At 36.3% G+C, this 27,764-nt stretch overlaps 1 protein-coding gene across 12 annotated transcripts in view; it reads left to right on the top strand.

Moving 5' to 3' along the window:
• Positions 1 to 27,764, top strand: part of SBF2 (SET binding factor 2) — a 265,873-nt gene that overhangs the window by 106,754 nt on the left and 131,355 nt on the right. For all 12 annotated transcript variants that reach the window (XM_082059563.1, XM_082059564.1, XM_082059561.1 and 9 more), the window contains exons 3-6: positions 3,662 to 3,799; positions 18,380 to 18,493; positions 20,139 to 20,249; positions 22,658 to 22,763. In XM_082059563.1, coding sequence (XP_081915689.1) covers positions 3,662 to 3,799; positions 18,380 to 18,493; positions 20,139 to 20,249; positions 22,658 to 22,763 — 469 coding nt within the window. The remainder of the gene's footprint in view (positions 1 to 3,661; positions 3,800 to 18,379; positions 18,494 to 20,138; positions 20,250 to 22,657; positions 22,764 to 27,764) is intronic.

Here is a 27,764-nt window from a genome sequence, read left to right as displayed (position 1 = left end):
TGGCTTGTAGAAGTTAGAAGAAACAAATGTCACTTTCAAACATTCATTAGTCACACGCAGACTTTAGAGAGAAGCTTGTGGTGACAACGTACAAAATTTTTAAAGGTAACAAACCCAGCTATGCTGTTTTAAAACACCACGCATCATTTTAAAATGTCTGGTTTCTTGTTTGGTCTGAAAGCATTAGTGGCAATAACTAAGATAAAGTTCTTTGCTTCACTGGGCACCTGCAGTTTCAAACATGGCTTGAAATGTCATTTCAGGACCTTGAATGTGAGATTCCTGTTACATACTCTTCAGCTCAACTTCTGGCTATTTGCAGCAGATTTTAGAAGGCAATCAGTGGTAATATGGAGTCGATTTGAAGCACTTGCTACCATTAGAGGCTTATTTCTATAAACAGTGAGTGGGATGATCTGATGCTTTCTACTTTTCAGTGTCTTTGATAGAAACTATGTTCTGGTTCCAAGAATTCTGGTAAATAAGTGAAACAATATGGGAGCGTGTTCGTTTTTAAACTTCTGGGTTTTTTTCTTGTTTACTGAAGAAGCATATGACCTTTGAATTATATTCACAGTAGTGCATTTGTCTGTTTTGGTGTAGCATCTGGTTTGGTAAAGAAGCATTTTCCCGTTCTTAGTGGCCAGACTGCGGTGGTAATCATGCTGGGTAGTAGCTTGTATTTATACTAATTTGGAAAGTTCTTCTCAATGTTGTTTGCATTTCAAATATTACACTAATATTTATTACCTTATTTGAAGGAAACTGAGTATCATTCGTTGTTTAATGTCTTGGAGGAGCATGTTGTCTTTATCCTCAATCTCTACATAAATTCCATGCAGTTTATTTGACAACACAGATTCTCTCTGTAACCAGTGGATGTACTCTACTTCAGCTATTTTCCTTAACAATCATTAATTGTTGTTTTCTAGTAAAACAGTTAGATCTAGAAAGCGCATGTTATATACAAGTTCATTTTGAAATAGAGAAGAATTCTCACTGACACGAGCAGGGTTTAGACATGCCTAAAGATGGAGAGATTGCTATTGAGAGCAGGCTGCCTAGATCAACAGTCACTTCTGATAGTTACAAATGTAGCTGTTGGTTTTCCCTTTTAATTTCCCAGTTTACAGGGCAGATGTTGGTATAAATTTTGTGCAGTAGACCTGCTAATAATGGCTTGTTACAATAAAAACAATTACTTTAGAATTTATTTTAAAATAAATAAAATATTCAAAATGAACCTACTAATACCTCAAAGTCCAAAACCGGAAGATTCTGTGTGTATCAGATGAAAACCAGCCATGCGTAGACCATACATGCCGAGTTACCGTATTTGTCATTTGAGCGCAGAATACATTGTTTGTGGATTATCTGGATAGCCGAGGTTTTCTGTGCCGTTAGTAGGGTGGTGTTTGGTGCGTGCAGAATGATCCTCTGTCAGGAATTCCAGACACTCAAAACTTGGATAGATTGCTGCTTACAGGTGTGAGATGGGAAATTACCCGTAAAGCTGAAGGGCAATGGCACCAATCATGGGCCTCCTGTCAGAACTGGGAGCCTTGGTAGATCTGAAAGAGGGTAAAGACTGTAAACTCACCTAGAACTGCATAAGCAACCTTAATTTGACCTACCCTGGATGGATGATTGCATTTTAATGGTGTATCATGGAAAGGTTTTATTTATTAACAGAATCTTACTGTGTTCTTTGCATTTTGGCTCATGCTTGTTGAACAAATAGATATTCAGAGTCATGGGGTTTTTATCTTATTGGAGCTATGGATTCCAGGCTTCATTTACTACGCACCACTTAAACTCTGCAATACATACAGAACTGTAATGATTTTATTGTCAAACTTTTTAGTGATGCTTTTTTTACAATGTCTGCTTATACTGACGATATTGCATTATCTTTATAGCAGTCCTGCAAGATTGATAGTGATATCTTTTTTTATTTTTAACTGACATGGGATGAAAACCAAAGGGAGATTAGGCCAGTATTATCAAAATAATGGACTAATACTGGATGCTTAGCATGGAATGACTAGGATGTCTTTTCTCAGGGTACTTTTTGATGTTCAGAACAGTTATTCTCAGATACAGGGGGGTGCTTAGCACTTCCAAGGATACAGACTCACAAGTGTTAAGCTGACTATCTAGAATATGAAGAATGCAACATGAGAAAACTTTGATCTTGAAGATTTTCCCAGGATCATAAAATAAACTGTGTATCAGAGGCAGAGTTTTAACTGCTGTTCACCTAAGACTACCCAGGTTTTATTGTAGAGGTTCTAAAGATGAATCTGTAATAAATGTTTGTTTACAACTTCCTCTTCATACTCTTCCAGGTTTTAGCAGCTGTCCAGGGGAAAGAAGCAATTGCTGGAAGCATGAGAGTTGACCTCTCTGGTTCCTTTGGCATCTGCATTGTTTAATAATTCTATAATTTTGTGTGTTGTTTTTTTTCTAATACATACAGGGCTATTACCTTTACCTCATGTCAATTCTATGTTTATAATTTTTTGAATAATAACGTACTTGTGAAATTTTCATGTGTATGACTTCAGCCTTAAGAAACAGTGAATACAAAATTCCATAAAGGCCATCTCAAGAATCTGCACCAAACTGACTTGTGAATTTCAGCATACTCTTCCATTACTGGGAACAAGTTATTAACTGATCTTGTACTCCAGTTATTTAAAAAAAAAAAAAGAAGAAAAAACATGCATCTTCCCCTTTGCTTTTGATCTATAGTTCTATTTTTGATCATGCACATCCATTCTAAGGCCAGAATTGCTGCCTTGGTTCTGGTGACTTGTATTGCCACAGCCCTGATCAGCTTGAAGAAACAAATACTGAAAGGACTTGGGCTTATTTGTTGTTGCTTTATAAGTATTGCATATACTTAGTCTGCTCATTGCTGCAAGAGCTGGGAAACATGTAGTATTCTAAGTACACTGGAAGTATTTGGAGAACTGCAGCCTCTTTGGCTATGAGAAGCAAGTGATTTTGTCTCTGAGATTTATGCAGTCATGAAACTTGAATATATTTTTCACAAGGGTGGCAAAATCTATCTCTCTGCTATGGTGTGACCCATTATGAAATTTCAAATGTTCACAATGAAGTTTATTGAGGTGATCAATAAGTGAATGAAAAATATTGCCTTATAAATAGTTTTTTTTGGTAGGAGTAAACATTGAATAACTTTGCAAGTAGGTGTGAGTGGACTATGTTTGATTAGATAAATTAACGGAGAAACTAAAAATATAGAGACATTCCAAGATACAACAATTTGAGCTTCAAATTCTAACCTGTTATCCAAATGAAACCTGTATAACGTGTCAGTTGAGTCCTCTTGTTGCCTGTTAAACCCTGCAAAGATGATCTTGAATTCTGAATTCAAAGGAACACGTCTTCAGTTCACATAGTTTATTATATCTCCCTTCATGTCTATAGGGATAGATTTATATCACTTGACCAGCTCTAAGACATATTACGTTTTCTTCATTTTCTCAAAATATTGCAACCCTGCATATGTTCATTTTAAATGAAATGAGTTTCTTGTTAGATAATATTATGTTATATTGTTTAAAAGTATTTTTCGTAGTTAAACCGATTGATATTACTGTTTAACTATATGTCTTTTTGTTTGTTTCCTTAGTTTTGCCAGCCTGGAGGATGGCAGCTTTCGAAAGAGAGAAAACAGCCGACGTTCTTTGTGGTGGTTTTGACTGATATAGACTCAGAGAGGCACTACTGTTCCTGCTTAACTTTCTATGAAGCAGAGATTAACCTGCAGGTAAAAGCTTTGCAATAAGTAACAAAAGTTCAGAAAAAGGTGTCTAGAAACAACAGAATAATGTTACAGAGGATATCCTGGTAAGGATGTGTTTTTCTGTCATCCAGAAAGGCATATATTGTTGTGCAAAGGTAAGCTCAATGTACTTCTTTGTGGTTTTTTGGTTTTTATCTGTGTCAGAGAAAAACCAACCAACCCAAAACATTTCATAGAATTTATTGTTCTCCACCACATGTTTTTCAGTGAGACAGCCAAGATGGTGTTGCTTCCACTGACTTCTGTGTTTGACATAGCATGAGTCATTTTCATCTTTGCTCTAGGAAAAGGGTTTATTAACTTTTGCTCCCTCTGCTGGCCATCTGTCTGAGGCCAGCACAGGACAAATGTGTACAAGGATGCTGTTTTTTTTTTATATATATATATATATATATATATGTATATATACACGTGTATATATATATATACACACACAGAGATATATGTTTCTATAAGTGCATTTATTGGCAAAATTTGTGTGGGTGTAAATGGCAAAATTTGAAATTCAGAAAATAATTCTTCAGTTTTTCGATAGGTCAGATTTGTGGTGTCAGCTACTTGGCAGTGTTTGTTTTTAAACATATACTTAATTATTTTTGAGCAACCTCAGTCTTTCAAAAATAGGCATTTTGGTTCCCATTTGATGTAAAGCACTTCACAGAACTTCTGCTGTGACATAATACGTGGAATCCTTAGAAGCTAGAACCTGGCGAAAACCTAATCCAATCTGTCATTGTGGACTGTCATTGTTATGTTTTGAAGTATTTTCTTTCTCATGTGAAAATTAGAAAATAAGTAAAACCTTGGCATAAAGTATATTAAAATTAGTTAAGACTGAACAGATGGCTAAGTAAAGTAATTTTTATACTCTTTTAGTGAAGAAGTGTAACATTATTGATTATGTTAAGAAAATTCTTTTAATAATCCAAGTGTACTCTGCCTATTTAATACTGGAGTTGAAATTTTATCCTACTTGTAGAATAATTGAAAGGTGCAGCATAGCAATAATAATATTACGCTTATCTAGGCACAGTTGGGAGCCAGAGAATAATAGTTGTTCTTATTTCATTAATGCTATAGGTGACTATTTTGGTAGATTATTGAAAGAGTTAAAAGCAGAAATGTAGCCAAAAATTAGGTCTATTTTAGTCTTAAATTTTACTGTAGATCAACTGACATCTTCCTATTGAAAATTTTGTCATTATTTAATGTCTGTCACCTTCCCTTTATTTTGTAAGTAAAGAGTGAAATACTCTATAGTAATTCTTTCCCAGCTGATAAAAATTTACAACAGCTGACTCTTCCTCCACTTTATGTATTTCATAACATATACTAAATTTAGCAAACTTGTTATTTATCTTGTGGTTTCTAGCAGCTGCTTTTGATTCCCTATCCACATCTTTCAAGTAATGCTCATCACAAAACATCCAGTATTAAGTAAAAGGTTTTTTTCCTTATGTTGCCTAAGTTTTAATACAAAAAAACAGTAAAAAAAAAAAAAAAATCTGAGTGCATCAGGATGTTGGTTCTCATAATGCCATTCCTGGCTGTGTTGTAAAGAATGCATATTTTTCAGATGAACTTGCTGTGGTGAAATTTATTCTATGACTGCATTGTTTATAGCCAAACTTCCTGTTTCTTTCCGAAACCCAAAGAGAATAATTGAACGTGCCCTGTTACATGGTCATTAGACAAGAATTCAGCACATGTACAATCTGTAATGAAACATAAGCTTATGAAGCATTGGGCTATGAAAGTAATAGTGAGTTAACCGTTCAGACACATGCCTGGTTAAACAAACAGGGCAGGAAACCATGAAATGGAATCTGGACACTACTTTGCACAGTTAAATACAGCTCTGTTTTTTTAACCGAATGATATAACACACTAAGACAAAAGAAAGATTGAATTTCCAAACCAGAAGAGTTACTTGTTTCCCGGTAGCCTTCACCAGGTGAACCTCACTGATCCGTGAGCTTGGTGGGGCTTCAGCTGGAGCAGCTGAGATGTTTGGCTTGGCAGAGTCGTCTTCACAAAAACTGGAATCAACCACTTCGAAGGTTTCTGTGGTTAATTAAAATGCAAAATGCAAACTCATTTGTCAGTGTGTAAATGCTGGAAAAGAGCTATCAAACCTTTCTTGAGTTTCCTGCATAATAATTCAAAACCTTTTTGACAGAGTTGATCAGGCTGGGTCTGAGAAGGCTACTCCTGTCATTCCAGTTCCCTTCATTCCTGCTTCAGCTGTTGATTGCAGGATACTTTGTAAATAAATGCTGCCTAAAAAGTAAGGAGATTGTACTCACATCGTATATCTGGGTGGTACCCATGATAACCTAGGGTGCAAAACTAATATAGCGACCGTAAAAGCTATGTAGTCTACAGGAAAAAAGTATTCTCCCTGGTGTCTCTGAAAGCCTGGTTTCAGTTTAATCTCTTGGCAGTTACATGTCTCAACAAGTTTTCCAGAGAGAAGAACAGGCTCTAGTAATCAGCTGATGGCCTATTTTCAACTCCCTACCCCTGGATAGAAAATAAAATACCACTTACTTGTTGACATCTATGAATCATACTTCGCATTGTTGCAGTACTGTTGTTCTGAACTGACCCAGAATTTATTATCGGAATGGATGGTGGTCAGTTTGGTCATCAGGTCTCACAAAGTTGTGATAATATACCAAAAAGATTGATGTTACTTTTAGTCTAATTGATACTCGATGTCTGTACTCACAAGGAAGGTAAACACGTGGCGTTCCATTAAATATGGGAATAGAACTCAGTTCTGTGAATGCAGGTGATGCAGCTTGGCCATGTGAGCCTTCATGAACTGTTCTGTTTTATGATGCTAGTCTCAATTGTCCCAGTAACGTTTGTTAAAGCTATATAAGGATAAGTGCCTCTTCTGAGATTAAAATGAAGCATTTGAAAGTTTGACCTTAGCAGGAGTCTGAAGCTTGGAACATGACTAGATGACTAGAGGCAGTCTAATAATGAACTAACAACGGTAAAGCTGGTGTCATTTAAAGTCTTCCTTAGTATATCTCAGAATAGTTAAACGTGCAAGATTTCTCCCTAACCTCAAGTTCCTACCAATAGAAAGTGTAAAGAAATCTGAGGTACTGCACCAGTTTCTCCTTCCAGCTTTTTATGTCTCTGTCACATGCTTGGTCTGATCCACATCTCTGTCTGGCTTAAGCTGCAATTTAGATGCTCTAGCAAATACAGCTGGATTCCATACTGACTTGCATATATCTGCAGGAATGAGAAGGAGGAGACTAAGTCAAAATACCTCTCCTTTTCCTTCACAGTGCCTTGGAGGTTTTAATCAAGAATTGTAACTTACATCTACAGAGTACACCCATAAAACTCAGTTACTCTGTGTGTGTAACTTTATTAGCCATCAAAAATATATCTCTCTATATATACACACATGTATATAGGTATAGTTCTATATGGTGTATATGCTGTTTGCTAAAATGAGGTTCTTCTTTCTAACAGCAATTTCTGGATGTTACAGCTTAGCATACAAAGACTTAATACTTTTGACTCAGCAGATACTTCTACTGACCTCAGCTGTGCTTCTTACTAATTACACAATTAGAATTTATTCTAGCAGTTCTTGGAAGAGCACCATACACAGAATATTTTTAAAAAATGTTGACTCACATCGTTTGAGAATTTAATGGTCAAATTGTATGCTGCTTTGCACTTCAGAAGAAATTTATCCTCTCTCCCCAACCCCACCATCAACAACTTAGAGAATGATTTATGCCAGTAACTGAGCCTGTGCAACTGCATTTCATGCATTATGGAAAATCTGGTCAATGAGATCAGCACAAAACCCCAAACATTTATTTAGCACGATCTTACTACAAGACAGTATCGGTCTTGTGTGTTGTCTAGAGCATATGCACGTTAAAACATTGCGATCACAAAGCTGGTAGGATTAAATACATCACTCTGGAAAATGCACGTAAGTAATAATTCACAAGTCTCCCGTTTCCTGCCATTCACGTTCTCTTCCTCTCTCTGCCCCCCTTGAAAAAAGAGGAAAAAGAATTTGTAAAAATCCCAAACCATAAAATGGCAGATTCACGACATTCACAAAGATTTCCTGAGTCAAGGGAAAAACTGCCAACAAAATGACTTCATGCTTTATAATAAGTTTTAATTTTTATGCTTGGACTGGAGAGTTGGTGATCCTGTTGTGTCAAAGCATATGCCACTTGATGAGTTACTGACATTTGCTTTTTAGTAGAGGCTGAGAATGCTCAGTTCAGTTGTACCTTTTTTGAAGTGTGAATTCTGACCCCCTTTGGATCTTATATTAGCAGGTTATTCTTAAGATGAGGTTTAATAACTTTTTGTGAATATCCAAAATGATATATTTGTTCTGAAAGTCACCTCTTACTGGCAAAACCTCAAACCAGATTTCGTGGAAAAATCCCTAATTTTTAAAATAATGTTTAGTATATTACACCATCATCTTTCTAAATCTGCTGAAATGGTATGATAACATACAGAGATATAAGTAATGCCTTATTTCCTTTCTGCTCCTGTCTAAAGAGAAAGTTGCAGGTCACATTCTGTATGACAAGAAATAGGCTTGTATTTTTATACATCTAAAGTCTGCTCTAGGCCAGAACTTAACTTTAAGGTGAGAACAGTTGTGCAGAGGAAAACGTATTTCCATTTTCCTCATAGCTCTGGCAGTAGTTTCTCCTGTGCTGTGTATCCCTGGGCTCGTGCGTTCCCAGACCTGCACACGTCCCTGGTTGGAGCTCCTGCTGTCACAGCTGCAAAGGCTGTTTGGGGAAAGGTCTCCTGTTCCTCTTGACTCCTGTGCTGCATCTACTCAGTGGCCCCAAGTCTCAGCTCACAGGACAGGGGGATACTATCTTTTAAGCAGAGGCTTTTCTTTGTCAGTAGAGATGAGATCATTAATCTGACTTGCAGACAGTAGTAGTACTAATTCAGCAATTCGTTGAAAGTATTTTCAATGTGTTTCCCCACATGCAATCAAAAGGACTTAGTTAACTGTATTTTAATTAAACAAACCAAAAAACTGTGCAAGTAAAATTTTGCCTTGATGTGCTTCCACATACTGTTCTATATTATATAAAAAACTATTATGACTGAGTTAAAATAGGATATGAATTACCAACTTTCTTAATCTGATTTTTGCTGTTTGTTATACTTACATTGCTTAGGTCTCTGCAGCCTCCTCAGATTAGGTGTGTAACACTTGAAAGGGTGGAATCCATGGATCAAGTTCGCTACCTTTGAGAAAATTCATAAAGATTTAGTAAACTATAAGCTCTGAAATTACTATTTGTACATGCATAGTTCTTGCTAAAGACTTGTCACTATAGTTCTTTAACATTCTTCACTGTTAAGATTAATGTGTTGAAAAAAGTTACTTAATGCTATTGATTATTGCCCCATGGAATTTCAGCATTTATAGGGCAACTGCACATGCATTATCTTGGACTTCCCAGATATTCTGGGGTGTGTATAGCCCAGTGACCTACTCCAGAAATACACTTTGGCCTGTGGCTGCATAAGCTGGACGGACAGGTGGAAAGCATGGGTACCGAGTGACTTCTGTTCCAGCGTTCTTTCAGTTTGCTTAGATTATAATGCAAGTAAGCATCTTCTGGAGTTTTCAAAGTGAGGTGCTTTAAATCATAAACATCTGATAGATGCTGGTGGTATTAATATTGTGTAATGCTGGAAGGTGCAATGCAAACCCCTTATTCTCCTATATGAGTACTCTGAAGTGTCAGTATTTAGGGACTCAATGAGCTGACCTGTTACAGAGGCTTGAGGTTTACGATCTTAATGTAATTTTCTGTCTTTGGTCCTTTCTTAGCTGATAGTGACCCTACCATACGTTACTACAGTTTATCTTGCTTTTTAAAAATTATTAAATAAAATCAAGGCTTTTATGCTGATCTAATTATTCCAGTGTAAGTTTAGCTGCAGTTGTATGACTCTGTGTGCGTAAACAAGCCGTGAAGTAGATCTGTTCACCTGTGGTTTCAGTTCGGTACAGCACATTGTAGACAGGATGCAGATTTGTCTTTTGGAGGCAGTCAGCTAAGTTTATTTTAACTTCAGTACATGTGTCAGGATTTATTGGATACATGCGCTTGTATAGTCAGAAAAGTAAATAAAATGAATTGATGCTGAATGTTTTTGGCCTTTGATTGTTAATAAACCAGCTAAGAGTGTATTTGGCTGCAAATTAGACCTGCAGAGACTAAGTCACGTGGCAAGAAAGGGATCCATCCCAAAGGAACAATTGGCATGAGATTACTAAAGCAAACTTCAAATAATTTTTCTTAAAATAAGAAATCATGTGTGGTCTGTAAATCTACTTTACTGGGCAGTTAGCGGAAAAACAGTGGGCTTGCTGAACTTGGCACAATTTCAGTGCAAAATTTGCATAGGGCAAACTGGTTTTGACAGTTATAATGAAGTACTAGAGTAGAAGTTTTGTAATGAGACATGTTCTTTCTCTCTCTAGGACTGGATGAATTAATAAAAGTACAATTCTAATTTGACTTTCTGTTCACATTTGATTTCCTTTGAGTTTCAAATAATGCCTGCCAGCTTCCACCTTCAGAACGGTAAAGCTACGTCTAATGCTTTGTGTTTTCTATTATAACTTTTCTCTTAGTACCTCGGTTTAGATTTATTTTCCTCACTCTGACGTGAAGATGAACCTAATTCTTCTCCGCTCAATGTTAATCAGTTAGATGCACTGACTTGAGTAGCGTATGCCCTTGGAGCGGAAACGCACAGTCGGCATGGCTGGATCATCCTCGTGTCTGAAAACAAGCAGCATCTCCACCAGAGGCAGGTCAGGGAGCTGCCTGCCATGGGCGGGCTCAGACATCCAGGGGACATTGGGATCCAACTGGGAAGACTCGGAGCCAACAGCAGCCAAGACTGGCTGGACAGCTGACAGTCCCAGAGAGCGGGGTAACAGTTCAGGGTTGCTTTATCTAGGAATCTCCAATGTTGGACATTTGATAAACAGCACATTTGGGCATACATATTCAAATATTAAAGTGGACATGTCCAAGTTCTGAAGATGAGGGTGAAAGGAGGACAGTTACAGTTCATGTGGGCTGTAATTCAGCTGCATATTGATGGAGTGAATGCTGATGTGTTCTCAAGCTCTGTGAGTTCCTTAACATCAACTATGTTCAGTAGTAGGGAGAATTTTTTGGACTATATTGGTACGTCATTTTCATGTTTAAAAATTTACTTCAGTGCCTAATGTAGACTTTGGCTAGATGGTTATTTTTAAGTTAAATGTCAATATTTAGAAGCAGAGCTCACATCTTAATATAATGATTGTTGTGGCAAGATTAGGTTCATAAAAGTTCAAGAGGAAAGCTTAAATTTTGAGGCCTAAATCAGAGCAATGAATATCTCTGTTTAAAAAAAAAAAGGTAAGGTTAATATGAGTAAAGTCGGCTGCCGTCCTTCATTTTCTTGGCTGCCACATCTGTTGCCTTTAAGTTGCAGTTTTTCACTAAAGTAGCACAAAACCAGTCACCTTTTTCTACTAAAAGTTTTAACATAATTTCTTAAGCTGAGTTTGTGGCTTACATGAAGATGTCTGTTAATGTGCTGATTTTCCATATGCAGCATTTTAAGCACATGTGATATCAGCCAAATGTGACTGACAGTAGACATCTTGTACTTGCAGTAGCTTCTGTGAAAACGGGTGGGTGGGAAGCAGAAAGATTTGTTTTGTAGTCCACTGCCACGTGAGGGAAAAATCAGAGTATGAGATCAACTCTTATCAGACATCAGGTAATCCTCAAATGTTGTTAACATGGACATAAATCTGCAGGAAATGAATTAATTCATAGCTACAAAGAGCTATTTGCTTGTTATGTAGATGCTGTAGTTATTCTTCTCTATTCCACATACCTGATGCCAAATATGAAACTATGAAACAAAGTCAGTTTGTATTTTAGATTTGTATAAATGTGTGGTAAATGCTAAGACAAAGGGGTAATGGGTACAAACTGGAACACAAGAGGTTCCACTTAAATTTAAGAAGAAACTTCTTCTCAGTGAGGGTGACAGACACTGGAACAGGCTGCCCAGAGGGGTTGTGGAGTCTCCTACTCTGCAGACATTCAAAACCCGCCTGGACACCTTCCTGTGTAACCTCATCTGGGTGTTCCTGCTCCGGCAGGGGATTGGACTGGATGATCTTCTGAGGTCCCTTCCAATCCCTGACATTCTGTGATTGTGTGTGTGCGGTCAATGAGAAAAGGTCCCAATGCAAAGGACTTTCTAACAGTTTTGCTATCAGTTTGATAAGTTGAGCTTGGGTTGTTTTTCATGCTGTGTTACCACTTCTGTTTTGGCACGCCAGTGCAAAAATAGCTCAAATGAAATCTCTCTCTTACACTCCTTTGATGCTAAGCACAGAAACTAAACACGGTATTCTTGGCCTTACAAGATGTCATTTAAAACTCACAATTTTCAACTCAATATATGTTTGTGATCTAAAGCAAACAAAATGGGCAGAAAGTGTCACCGGACTACTTCATATTCACATTTATACCTGCTTAAGTTTTGCTGGGTAGTGTGTAGAGTGGATACTGAAGCAACAGGAGATTCTGATGAAGGTTGGAAATGGTCTCAATGATAAGATGTTAAGATGTCAAGCCAAGCCTGTGTCCTCTGTATCGTGTATTTTCACAGGTTCCCAGTGTTCATTACATTCCCTTTAATGTCTCTCCAGACAGACTGGCGTGGCTGCTGAGCTGGGAGAGCTACGTGACCACTCATCACTTGCTGCATTACAATGTGTAAATCATTTTTCCACAGTACCCTGTGTGTAGCATATGAAGAAAATATTTAATATACATTTTAGTTTCAAGCAAGTTTTTGCTCTCGATCTACACCATCTTACTTGAGGAAAATGTGTCATGTTTTATCATTAAATTTATTTTTTTCTTAACTCTTTGACATTTTCTTCTAATATCAATATTGCAAACTCATATCTCATTGCAGTGTATTTGATAAAATGCTGTGAACTGTGCCCAGTTGTTCTTAAACTTCTCATAGGTGTAGAGGGAGTTTTAAACAAAAAGACAGCAATTTAAATTAAAGAAATACCTTCTTTAATAATACATGTGTCAAGCCCACAAGCATTTGATTTTAACTGCATCTGTTAAAAAGCTATGAAACCTTTTTCTAGATGGTGGATCTGGGGCATCATGCCTGATCTGTCGGTAGGTAACTGCAGTTGTCAGTTACCTTCCTTATTAAAAAACACTCGAGTAATTAGTCCAAATTTGTCTAGCTTGGGCTTAATGCCATATACATCCCTTGGCTAAACTGAGGAACAAATTGTTCTCAGAAAACAAGCAAACAAATAAATAGCCGAATGATGATGATGAACAGTGCTGATCACACTTAATCTCCTTTTTTGTTTTTTTTCTTTGTCATGTGAACTTTTACTCTTTTGTGAGATTTTTTTTCAAATCCTTGCACAAATGCATTTGCTAATTCAGCTACTTTTATTGACCAAGTTAATAAGCTATAACGTTATGCTGTTAGTTGAGTTAGTTGGTTATTGTACATTCCAGTCTACCAAATTGTTTTAGGTCACAAACCTGATAAATGAATACTTCTCATGATACAAAAAGAAAGGCAAACAGCTGAAATATATGCAGTCATGCTCTCTCTAGTTCTGTATTCTCATTTAAGTAAGAACCTATGAAACTGATTTCTATGTTATGTCAGGAATTGTATATGTATCTTTTTTTTAGTGTAGATGTGCTGTGTAGATTTGTTAAAATAGATGAAAAAAATTAGTTTATTAAACTATTGACCTGTTTTAAATGTACAGGGAACACATTTTTTTGACCAGTCTCTTAACAGGCCACATTACAGCTCTAGCAAACATGTTGAGCAAAATGAAATTGCATCATATGTCCTTCAACAGAAGGCTCACAGTTTTCTGAGTTTATTATACATTACTTATGCAGGACAATAGGGAAAAAAAAAAAAAGACAAGTAAACAAATAAAGCACCCTACTGTAAAATCGGATAAGATTTTTCTGTTTAAACTTATGATGCATCCTCAGTCGTGTTCTACTTAAAAATTAATAAATGCTCATTTAATTGTATTTTTAAATTTTAAGTATGTAATTATGTATCTAGTTTTAAAATTGGTTATCTGGATTTTTTTCCTGTACCTTTTTGATCTCATGGGGCATAAGTATTAACATCTGCTACTGTGATGTCCAGTCTATGTTTTTGTGGCAAAATATTTTAAGCATGGTGAAATTATGTGTGATCCCAGGTCATCATACAGTTCCTTTCATTCATACAGTCACATCAGTCTCTGTTATCTATTCCTTAGCCTATTGAAGAGTTTTTCAGAGCTTTATTAATCTGATGTTAAAAAAAAAAAAGTTAATTTCCAATCTAAAGGCACAGATATTTCTGAATGAGATTTTAAATGTGTATCACCTTTTAAACTAAATAGATCTTCAATCATCTGGAACACTGGTTTGCTCTCTAGTATATTTTTCTCATCTTAGCTGTTTTCAAAGTCTGGCTGTATGTAGAAATAAAAATGAGATCAAAAAAGGAATCTCTCTCAGTATTTAATTGAAATTCTGAAAATTCTTCATCTGCTATACTGTAGAATGAAGGGCTGCTAACCAACAGTCTAGAAGGGAGATGTCAGGGAAGCCCCATAGTAGTGTGCCAAATACCATTAACATGTTCTTCCAATCAAAGTGCAAAAGAAAAACTAAAATAATCAACTAGATTAAAAAAACCCCGAACAAACAAACAAAAAAACGCAAACCAAAACAAAGCAAAACAGAAAACCAAAAAAAAACACCAAAATGAAATAGAAGCATTATTTAACCAATTTAAATTCATGCTTTGGTTTATGTATCATTCACAAGGTTTTCTTTAACATTGAATTATTCTAAATTTAGTTGTAAAGTGGATGCTATATTTATAAAATAAAAATGTATTCAGGAAAAACAAAACAAAACCACAAAACAACTTTTCTATTTTGTTGGTTTTGATTGGGGAATATTTTTCCTTAGATGAGAAGGGGGATAAAGAAAGATGAAATGTGCATGTGTCTGAGCAAAAGCGTAACTAGAAAGAATTAAGTTTGTGGTTTAACCGCTTTGTATGTAGTATTGCTACAGAATGCTTGTGCTGTTAATACTTCGCTTGAAAAGTAGGTTAAAAGTCATGTGTTTAAAATGATTATCTACTTAGTCTAGTGACTCCTAATAATGTGCCTGCGTGCCTGTCAGAACGTTTAGCTGTGGAAGAAATACAGCTAGTCACATTATATTTTTCCATAAATCTTTTATGAAGCAAGAGAGTGTTTTTATAGTGTAAATGATTTATCAATTCAATACTGTGCTGCCATTGTGCCCTTAAAGTATTAAATTAAATCTAGTTAAGAATTAATTCAAGACTTGATCTGAAGTTGAGTGGAGTTTATGAAAATGGCCTTTTATAGAAACCTCCTCCCTGTCTATGCACCCCGAGTTTTCATTATCTCAGTACCATGTGTATCTAGAGAAGCTTCCATATTCCCCTGCCTTTAGAAATGTGGAATATGTTTTAATTTCATTTTTCCTGATGTTGTCAGGGTCCACAATGTGCCAGAGTCTGTTGCCTTTATGCCTGGAATTCATAATTGCTCTTTAGAACAGTTGATAGAATAAAGTTTTGTTGATTATGTGTTTAGTGGTGTTTAACCACCAAACTATAATTTAAAAATTCTTCTTTAGGGGGAGGGAACTGTAACTAATGTAAAAGCTCTCCCTGCCAACATTGTAATGGATGGAAAGAAGTTAACGTCTGGGACATGTGACTGTTGAGTTATTGTGCTTCTCTATTCATTTGTGAATCACAATTTTAACCTAGAAATGAGATGCAAACTAGACGAGTCATGTACACTGCGTACGTATTGATTGCCGTTTAGGTAAGGATCAATGTACAAAGCCAAACACTTGACCACATGTGTATATATATTGCTGTGCCAATTGTTTTTATTTGGGTATGATAATATTATACATACCTCTTAATTAAAACAGCTTGCTTAATACAAACATTAATACTCTCATTTTAGACTGTTTTTACTTGAATGCTGAATTGTTCTTTTGATAAGAGGCTGTCCTCAGGTCAGGAGGTTCCTGAGCTGCAGGTTGCTGGAGGAACAGCCTCACTGAGCTGCTCCTTTGCTCAGGATCAACCTTTTGTCTGACTCAGCATAGCGGTGCTTATACTTGTTTTTCTTTTAATATATCTTGCTTAGACAAGGGATGGCACAGCATAAGTAAATATCACCTAACTTTTATGTTGGGAAGAATCACAGTGATGGTTTTACAGCAACTCCAGAATCTCATTTAGTTTCCACATCAAATATTTTGTAGCATTTGCGTCTCCTCTGGTATACGTATTATACATTCCATACCCTTTTTTTGTCTACATAGTAATGAAAATAGAGCACCGGGGACCCTGAGCATACACACATACTGATATATCTTATTTTTCAGGGGGGTGTGTGAGAGAAGTGCTTTAGCGTAGGCTGACGCAGAACTGGAGTGTGGTGGAGCAGCTTCCAGAGCCACAGGCCTGTGCTGGGGACACCAGCCCGCAGGCCGGGCCTGTCGCTGCGGGTGGAAGGGCCACGGGCCAAGGGAGGAACCAGCTCTGTGTTACCCTACACTGTTAGTGCAGCTTCCAGCTGAGACCAGCTACTGGACATTTTCAGTGACCCATTCAGTATGATGCTAGAACTGAGGAGAATATTTATATAATGAAATGCAGGCAAAACCAATTAAGTGGTTGACAGCTGATGGCTGCTCATGTCTTCAGCTGCCACCATTCAGCTCTGACCAAGGCACACAGGACTGTGCAGACAGGACTGGACAGGGTAGGACTGTTATTATGTATTTTGTTTCAGTATAGGTCATTTATGTTAGTTAAAGCAACAAGCGCTTTTGAAGGAACCTGTTTAGTATCCCACTAGAAGAACAGTGATACTGTAGGGTGGTAGTCTCCAAACCTCTTTTATCATGGACTGCTACCAATAAAACACCCACATGAAGCATTGTTCATAATTAAAATAATTTGACACCTTTTAAAGTACTTCTAATATAATTGTTTTAACTGCTTTTATTTGAGTGCATGTGTTTGCTTGAAGAAACCGTACATTCTGAACTGAGATTGTGAAATAAAGCTCGTGAACTCACAGCATTCTTGGCATTTAAGAGCTTCTTCCATTTAATAGGAAAGTGATGTTGGATTTTTTTTTTTTTTTATAAGCAGAAATGACTAGTAATGTGACAGAAATAGAAGGCAGATATTTCATGTTGTTATATGGAATGGGAAGTAATTTTTCTTGTATTCCTAATTAAGATAATATAGTGATGTTTGCTTAGAAGAATGCTTTGTCGGAGAAACAAATAGAAAACTTAGAAAATGGATGGGTGGTGTGGGAGTGGAGAGAATTACATGCAAAAATTGGAAAGAATAGACTTTCTGTCATTTGAAAACTTAATAAGTTAATGAGTTTGTCGAAGCATGTGTGGAATTTTAGAAATGAAAGTACTTAGTGACATCTTCAGTTTTGGTCATGAGTAAACATGGAGCAGGCTCCCCAGGGAGGTGTCACGGCGCCAAACCCGTCAGTGGTCAAGAAGCAATGGGACAACGCCCTCAGACACATGGTGTGAATTTGGGGGTTGTCCTGTGCAGGGACAGGAGCTGGACTCGATGATCCCTGTGGGTCCCTTTGAACTCAGGACATTCTATGATTCTATGATTCTAATAATAAAATAATTGTGATTGAATAGTAAGCGCTGGCAAGGAGGTTATAGCAACTTGCGCAATATCATGTACAACTACAGATTTATCTGCCTGGTACCTTTTTTTTATTTTATCAAGAAACTTAGTGGTTCACAAGTTTGAGGGATTATTTGAGAAATCTGAACTAGTTTTCTTGTGAAGAAATTCCTGTAGATTCCAGTGTCACTGGGTCAGGCTGGAGATGACTTTGTAGATCATTTTAGTTATAACATTAGTTCTGTAAGAATTGAATTAAATGAATAGGACAACCAAACAAATATAATTTTTTCTCTATTTGGAATATGATTGATTGTAAATCAGCTAACCCTTTCATGTGAAATGATTCCATTCTATAATCCACTTCACTATCTAAAATGTGAAACAGTGAACGTTTAATGTTAAACTGGTGTCTCAGAGAACTTTATTTTAGGTACATTGGTGCATGACTTCCCAGGTGCGTTTTAACAAGTTGAACTGCATCTAGAAGCTTTTAGGGAGTTCAGACAACCATTGGAATGTGGTCCTGTTAGTTGACTTCATTACCAGTTTTCAGTAACGCATTCATTTGCTTTTTTAGAGTTCTGAGAAATGTTAACTTTTTGTAAGAGTTCTAGCATTTTAGTTTGAGATTTCCTTCTGCTTATTAATTGAAGTGTTTCTGTTTTCAAGGGAACAAAAGACATCGAAGGTGAAGAGGAGTCTGGTTTAATTCCACCTGCAGAAGTATTTGCCCCTAAAAGTCTGGTACTGGTGTCCAGACTAGATTATCCAGAAATTTTCAGGGTAAAGCACTTGCAATTGCCATTTGTAATATGTGTCAGCAGACAAATATGTTTTTAATGAGTCACAGTGACAGTACTTTTGATTTAAAACATTTTAGGATTGATTTGGGAATTTAAAAGCAAAAGTAGGCTTAGATTGACCTAGATAAAATGTGATGTCTATGACAGTAAATAGCCCCTATAGGTTGAAGCAGTGCTTTTTAACCCTCCAAGCAGTTTTAAATCTACATAGAAGATGAAATGGGGATTTTTCTGGGCTCAATGTACTGTATGATGAAGGGAATTACTAAAACAAAGCCAGACTTGCTCAGGTAAAAACAACATATTAACAATATTTGGTTAAATATATAATGGTAAATTAAAAGTGAAATCCTAGATTTCCTCTGTATGTAAGACAGAATGTTAGAGCCTCTTCCAAATCAAATGAAGATGCATGACAGAGATTTAGGATCGTGGATTACTTTCAGCTGATGAAGTATGGCTGATATGAGATTAATGAAAAGTTTAATTTTTTATTAAGCAGATACATATTAAGAGAAACGAATATAGTTCAGTTTACAGATCAAAGGAGGAAATCATTCAACAGTTAAGTTGTCATTAGACATTATGAATGACTGTACTGAGTAAGATTAAAAGTCCACATAGCCCAGTATTTTGCCTTTGATAGCAGCCTGTGGCAAATGCTGAGTAAAATGTATAAGAACAGAACAGGCTCTAGAAATAATTCCACAAAATACTTTCCTAATTCAATGTGATTTATAGTTAAAAGACATTCTGAACCAGAGGTGTCAGTTGTGTGGGCTTTTTCATATAATTTGTTCAGTTTCCTAACGCTCAGATTTTATAACAACCCGTGGAAATGAGTTTCACAGCTTAACTAAGTGTTATATGAAAAGTTACTGTTGGAATTATTTCTAAGAAGAGAATTCCTAAAATATTTGCTGGACTATCAAAATTACAACAGTTGAAAGGCACAAAAGGATGCTGTGGAACAAAGTTATTTGTTTTTCCCAGAGGTTTCTTAGAATCATCTTACATTAAATCATTAGTAAAGATGATAAAGCTTTATCTGTGATTTCTCTATCAAAACTGGATCAAAAAAAAAATGGAGATGCTGAAGTGTTAAGATACTGTTCATTTTAAAATATACTGGTATTGAAATAACAAAATAAAGAATGTAAGTTATATGACATATATAATTGTTGATCCTTGGTGTTAGTCTTAAAACCATCCTCAAAAACTCATTGATTCATCAGCGTTCTACTCTGAAACCAGTCAGGTTTAGGTCTCTAGAATTCACAGCACAGATTAAAAAGCTTTGGTGATGTCATGATTTTTAAAAGTAACTTGTAGTAAAGCACTTTTTGTATAATGAACAAAGCACAAATATTAAACGTTTAATTTCTTTTTAAAAAATAATATATCTACACCTGCCAGCACATACATCCCTTCTAAATAGCCAAGCTAATTTTTTTATGTGAATGATTGCTTCTGTAGGAAATTACTTTGCCTTCAGTTGGAAAGTACTTCATTACATTAGTAGCTATTAAGACACATTTAAAAAAATAAATATACATAGATTTTAAAGTACATTGACATTTGCCTTCCCTGTATAGCAGTCTGATGTATTTTGTCTACCTTTCTAGGCTTGCCTTGGCCTGATCTATACTGTGTATGTGGACAGCCTGAACGTGTCGCTGGAGACTCTCATTGCAAATCTGTGTTCATGCCTTGTCCCTGCTTCTGGAGGGTCTCAGGTAAATGGGGGGGGGGCAGAAAAGGGTGTTTTTCCAGTTAATTTAATTTATGAAGAAAACAAAAAATAAATTCTTCAAATATTTTTGAAGAAAAAAAGATCATAGTTCAGCTGAGTGCTTTCCCTGTGGCCTGTGAGTACTTTCCCTGTGGCCTGTCTTCTAAAGACAGCAAAAATTCCATTCCAGGATAAGGTCAAAGGGTTAATTTTGTCACTGAGTTGGCTTTTTAAAAGGCACAGTAACAAATCAAGCAGTTTGTATACATTTAATTTTTAATAATAATGTGTGTTCAGGTATATTTCTGCTTGCTACAGATTTTTTTTTTAAAGGCTTTTTTTCTTTGCCATTTTTTAACATCCTTCACTTTAGTTCATTTACCCATGTCTTTTCCTTGATGCAGTTCAGGATTCCACCAGTCTTTTCCTTGGTAACTCTTTTAAATTTCTGATTTCATAAAATTTAAGAAAAATGCTACAAAAGCGACTCTGATTTCTCAGAGTTAATTAGATATTCCAGGTAGCCAATGCATTCAAAAATAATAAAAATGTTTTCCAGCAACTGCACATCTTCCTGTTTTACCTGTGCTTTCTGTGAGGAGGAAGTCAGGTCTGTTTGTTACTTTAACTAAATTATTCCTTTACATTTGTGTTTTTCTGACAACCTGGTTGGGTCATATTTGCTTGGCTTTCACTTTATGCTGTGACACTGCTGGGCAATTGTAGTCCTTATCACGAAACATACCCGGAAACAAAGTGAGCAAATGGCAATATTTTAAAGGTGATTTCATACACATTTTCTCACACTTCCCACTCACCCTATGGATTATCAAATTTCTTGAAATCCTTCAAATCCCTAATTCTTTTCTGTTTTTCCCATAGCCCTGACTGCTTTGGAATTTCTCTTAGTGCTATAAGTGGCAAAATGTCCTGTCAGCTTAGTCAATATCTACTTTACTGCTCTCCAGGCAAGCACGTCTCTGGGTTTTTGCATCCCAAGCCTTTTGATTTTGAAGAGGAGTAATTAGATTGTGTCTCCCTATCGGAAACCCTTCTTTCCAGTGGTATTTGAACCTCATGTTACAGGTTCTGGTGTTCCACTTGAACTTCTTCCTCATATATATTTTTATTTTTAACCCCCATCCATAAATATGGTTTTCCCCAGTGGCTGTTTCCTCTGCTAGAAGAGGGAGGAAAAATCATGCTCTTCTGGCTGTTCTTCATTCTGCTTTCTCTTTTCAAATGTTCTTTCATTTCAAACTTAAATTTGCTAGTGTCAAACTACCATTTGAATCAGAAACTCAGTTCTTCTGTTTTCTCTCTTAAGCTTCATGCTTCTAGGGTTAAATCTGAATTACGCATCTTAGAACACTCTTTAGATGTTTGTCTCCAGAAGTCCTTGAGGAGCATCCCAGATTATTCTTGTGTCCACTGTTGAAATAATCAACTGCAAAGTTAGTTACTGACCTGCATCCGGGTCTGCTGCTGAAGTGCTGGAGAAGAGCATCTCTGCTACACATCAGGGACTTGCTTTGTTTTACCGTGGAGTGTTTTAGTTTCGGACTTCTGCTGTGCAATAGTTAGAACTTTGCTGCCTTCATATGTTCAACACCTTTGCTGCTGTACAGGGTGGAGCTATGCCACACTTACGGCTCCTACAGAAACAGCCCCGGCCTGTGGTAGTTCATGGTTAGAGGTGACTGCCTGAACCCACTCGCTGCTCAAATGTCGTGTGGGTTTACTCAGAGGAAAGCAAAATTATTTTGCAGTTACATTGCTTTTTGGGATGTGGTACACAAGTGTGTTCCTTTCACTCCCATCTCCTGCCTTCCTCAAGGGAGGTGACTTCTTGTGCTGGAAAGGTAACCAAAGTTTTAATCCTACTTTAATGTGCAGAGCAGGATCACAGGACTAGTACAAGTGTTGTCTTCAACACCCATACATCACAAGTAGGCTCATACTTAAAACATGTAAGCAGGCAGTAGATATTGAAAAACTTAAGTTACAAAATACTATGTATTTTTCTGTTTTGAATGGGTTTTAAACTGTTCATGTTTGTTTGTTTGTATTTGTTTTTGTTTTGTTGTTTGTGTTTTTTGTTTATTTTCTCTGGAAGGTTTTTGAATGTATTATTAAAAATGTAATATTGAATGCTTTCAAAGCCATAACTATTCAGCTAGTTCAATGGAAATTCAAGGAAGACATTATCATGCTATACATTCAATTTGAGGACATTTATGTCTCCTTGTATTTCAGATCTCTATTGGTCAATTCAATTATTCTTACTGACTTTAAACTTCTATATACAGAATAAATGATTTTTGCGGGATGAATCACTTTTCTGTATGACAACAGCTTATTTATTCTATATAAATTAAATTTATACTCAGTTTAAAAAAATTCTTTCTACAGAAATTGTTTTCTTTGGGAGCTGGAGACCGACAGCTGATACAGACTCCTCTGCATGATAGCCTTCCTGTTACAGGCACCAGTGTGGCTCTTCTCTTTCAGCAACTGGGTATGTCTAGGTCTGCTTTGAAAAAAGAGTTCTTTTTTTTTAACTTACAGAATGAGGTATTTTCTGTTCTCATTCAGTTCAAGTCATGCCAAGAACGTTACACAGTAAATATTAATTTCTATTGAATGAAAGAATGACTAATAGTGCTTTTATCCCCTAATCAGACATTCATATAACCTTTTTGTACATCCTGCCTGTGGTAAGTTATCTCCAATATTATCTAGTATCTGTAAATGTACAGTGAGCAGAAGTGAGCCTGGCCTCTCTTTAATTACAAAAACATTGATGTAGAGCGATTGCCCAGCCCTTGGATACTGTACAAACTCCAAACAAAACAAGGGGGTTAATAATGAAACTAGTGTAACCGAAAAGTTTGGTTGAAAAGGTACCGTGTACTGATATTGGTAACTATGTGGAATTCATATTATTTTGTTGTTATCTATTATTCCCTATCTTTCAAGATGATCTCACACAGTCCTTATCAAATGCTTACTTGTTCGTTACAATTACAACGTCATGTCACTGTTACCTGGGTACCTCAATGCTAATCTCGTGTGTCTTGTTAAATTTTAACACTCCATTAGTCGTCTTTCTGTTGGTTTGTGAAGTGACTTTGAAGCACAACCTTGTAGCAGTCATGGATAAGAGAACAATTAATAATTTTTATGAACCCGCAAACCTCATTTTTAGTCTCAAGTAATCAAGAGACCTCACAATATGTGTTGTCATCCATTGTTCTCATAAATGGACAACAAGAATAGGTGCAAACTGGAAAAAGGATAGTGAAGAGAAGTCGCAGGAAGCAGCGTCAGATCTGTTGAGCACAATGCCATCTACTACTGATAAGATTTGATTGTATCCTTCCAAAAAGAATATTATTCCAAAGGTAATATTATTATTTTGTTGATAGCAGTTTAAATTAAAAAACATGGCTAAGATGGCATAGATCTTGCCTGTTCTCAACACAGTTCCTGAGCTTTCACTTGGCTTATTATGTCAAGTTTCGTTCAGATTCCTCTGATCAGATTGCAGGCAATATTTAAAGCATGGGTAGGCCCAACAACTTTTCCCCTTTTCTGAAGATATAAAGTATGGTATGAGGTACTATAAGTATGGTATTATATACCATGTGGTATGGTGTGTTTGTACTATAAGTACAGTGTGTGATACCTAAGTTGAGGCAGTTGGTTTGAGCAATTGCAGTGAAGGTTGCTATAAATTCACAGCTCTGAAAATGCCAAAGAAAGCGAGGTTTTTAGCTATGCTTAGATAGGTTAGCTACCATGTCTTGTGATGCTTGGCTTTTGTACTGCAAGCTGGGATTGTAATGGATTGTCACGGGATCAAGTCTGAGGAAGACAATGAAGGCAAATAATCTGAGAAGTCTTTGTATGCATCGGATTTATAGAGGGAATCTGTGTAAAGACAGAGTGGGAATGTAAATACGGAAGAGGAAACTGAGGACCATCTTTTCCTCTAGTAAGATCATATTTGCAGAATGAGCTTTTGTAAATTCCACTCGTTGTATATACAACTGAATTATAAAACTTCCATGTGAGAATTTAAAATTGATTTCACACACAAAGGATTTAAGTTAATATTATTAACCACATTTTATTAATGGGTAAATATATACAGATAGATGTCATGTAACTTGCTAAAGATACTATAGCAGAGTACTGAAGAGTTTGGAGTGTAACCAGGACTCCTAGATTGTGCTCGCAATCAATGATCCTTTACCTTTATATTTTGAAATTGTATTATTCCTTATTAGCTCATATAAACTTTCAAATATCTGTACCTGTGATTCACTGTTGTCTACCATCTCATCTTTCTTTTCCCATTCTCCAATAATCTTATTGCTGTAAACAGTCAGGTTTCTGTGTTTTTACTGCTCTTGTTACCTTTTTTCCTTCTCCTGATTTCCAGCAAATGTTTGGAGCTCCAGTCTTTCTTGCTTTTTGGTGGCTTGTAAGAAGTATAAGTCAGTAAGCTCATACTTACCAGGTGCCCTTTCCAGTTATGGTAGACAGAGGGTGTGGAAAATCAGCAGAAGGAGGGAGCAAAAACCAGAGACATTGAAGGAAAACTTGGTCATTGCTCACAGTTCTGGTTAGTGGCACTTCAGCTGGACTGAAGAAGAGAGAGACTGAAGAAAGTGTGTGATTATAAAACTTGGCAAATTCTCACCAAGGGGAGCTATAGGCTTATGTCCTGTTTCCCCGAAGAAAAAAATTGTCTCAATATGTCTTCTTTCTGTTGTGGCATAATTTTCTTTTCTACAAGACTATCAAAACTGTTAGGAAGAGCTTGTCTCATGGTCCTGTGTAGGTCCTCTGGTCTCTTCCTGTCTCCCTCCTATTCTGGTGTGGTAAGGACAGTAACAATTGCTTGAGAACAGGCCCAGAATTGGCTAAGGACATGTTTTTAAGAAGCTACTTGAACCCTTTGCAAAAGAGACCTACTTTTCTCATCTCCTATTTCTGATCGCTGCTTTTTCTGCCTTTTTTTTCTTTTTTTTTAATTTTTTTTTTTATTCTTTTATTTTATTTTTATTTCTTTTTTTCTTTTTCTTAGTAAATGTGCCTCAATTTCTAGCTGATGTCTCTTTGAAAGTTTTTGTGTCTATATTTGGGGATATAACACAATGGTAGAATTGCCTTGTATCTCTAAGTACACAAATTAAAACATGTTTGTGTTTTCATAGTGTACATCACCTTACAGAATAGCATATCATTCCTTTCACATGTAGGTGGTGGACTGTCATTGTTTTCTTAAGACCGAGGTTTGCTAATGCGAAATTTCTGTTTGGATTTACTAAGAAGGAGTCGTTAATACAAGTACATATGTCTGTTTGAAATGGTTGTTGAACGTAAAAAGAGGATCTGGAAATATCAACAGATTGTTTTAAATAAATTCTCATTTATTCTCACTTTTACTGTAGTTTGATGAAGAATTAAAGGCAGTGAGTCTGGAAGGATGTGGTACAAACCTATTAGCTTCTCCCTTCGTAAAAGTTTATTTTTCTAAGACAAGATCTGATCCTTTCCTCTGGAGATCATAGTTGAGCTTGTCAGAATTTTTTGGTGCTTTTTGTAATGATATACACACTTGCTCTCTATTTCCACTTGAACAGGAGTTTATTGTGTATTTGTCTCTATCAAACTGGGCAGAATTATTCTTCTGTTGTCCAGTGTGTTTAATTAATGACTTCTGCTATCCTGTCAAATTCTTGTGTTTAGGACACAAATATTGACTAGGCTGTTTATCAAGTAACGACATGTTCAGTTATTTCTCATCTGGTACAAGTCACTTAATCCAATGGAAATTATTAATAGAAAACTGAAGAGTAGCTAGCAAAATATTTGTGAACAGTATAAATCACCTTTTTAAAAATAGCTCTTTCTTTGAAGAAGGTGGGCAGCAAGACAAAATTTACCGCTATGAATAGATACCAAAGTAATTTCAACATTTATTTTGAGAAATGTTGTGCAATAGTAGTCTCATCACACGTTTTGTGCTTGGCAGGATAATACTGTGTCAGCGGATGACCCTCCCTGTATTACCAAGTTCGCAGCATATCTGGAAACAGACCTTATTTTTACTTAGTCATTAAACTACAGTTGGGAAAAAAACATCCCCAAAGGTTTTAAGCTTAATAATAAGGAACAGCAGTGTTTGACAGCTTAAATCATACATTCTTTTTTTTATTTAAAAAAATAATATATGAGAATAATGTGACAAAAGCCAGGCCTGTAGCTGGATCACTACGCCTAAAAATGATTTCATCAACAAGTATTAGCTGGAAAACAGTAATCATAAAGTTACTTTAAAAGTGATCTGAGGTAGCTCTTCTATTTCTCATTGTGTGTTAGTAAGATAGTAGGTATCTATAAAAGCTTCAAAACACAGAAGCCTTCTTCATACTCAAAGGAGATTTTGGTTTGGTTGTATTTCTCTTCTCTCACTTTATTAACAATGCATTCATCTGTTTCTTCATTAGACTCTCTTCATTTCTCCGAACTCCAACCTCACGTTCTTCATTCTGCTGACAGTGGTTATTCAGCACTGCCATGTTCAGCCCTTTGTATCTGAGACACACAGCTCCGTCTCCCCAATGGGCACTATTTCCAGAGAATCGAAGACACAAAATTATGTTGGGGACCTTAGCAGCAAAACAAGAACCTAAGGTTTAATCAGCACTTCTAATTTTTGTGTGTTTCAAGAACTGGTAGCATGAATCACACTGCTAAGCTGAGCAGAACACTTCTGAACATTTATTTTCCTGAAGAATTAATAGTTTTTCCCTACTTGCCAAAAACTTAATTGAAGACAAGAGTTTTCCTTCTTTTCCTTCTTTTTTAGTCTCTTATCTGGCCTGTTTTCCTATCCCCTTATTTTCAGTATTCCATTTCATTTGTCTGTGCTGGTTTAGCTCATATCTTTAATTCACAACTCAAGTATTTTCAGTAGAACTCAGATTGACTTTCAGTGTTACAAATAAAGTAAATTTTTAAGTGTCAAAAATGAAACTTTGAAGTAAATTCTACTTTGAATCTTCTGGATGAAGACACAAGGTAAGGATGCTGTCAAATTCAGGGCTGGGTAGAACAGAGCTTAAATAGATGGAGCAGGATGAAGATAGATGGTAATGCCAGTTTCAGCCAGGTGGCTTGGCAAACTTGTCATTCATTTGTCCAACCTGTGACGTAACTTCTGTGACAGTATTAAACGTCATTATCCTTCAGCCTTTTCACACATCTTGAAATATTTTTCATCTAAAAATTGTGTGTATGGCATTAGACATCATGTAAAGCCTCTAAAACAAGACTGCAATGTAATTAACACCAGATTCCAGATGTCAGGAGTGATTCTAAAGATGGTTACAGTTGAACAAAATAGGAATACTAGGGCAGATGTGTATGATGAAGGCAGAGTCGATAAGCAGGGAAGCACTTCCATACAAGCAGTTTCAAATTCTCCACTCCAGTGTTCATAGTA

This window comes from Streptopelia decaocto, assembly GCF_964273445.1.
Source record: "Streptopelia decaocto genome assembly, chromosome: 7".
NCBI lineage: Eukaryota > Metazoa > Chordata > Aves > Columbiformes > Columbidae > Streptopelia > Streptopelia decaocto.
This window is presented reverse-complemented; position numbering and strand designations above follow the sequence as displayed.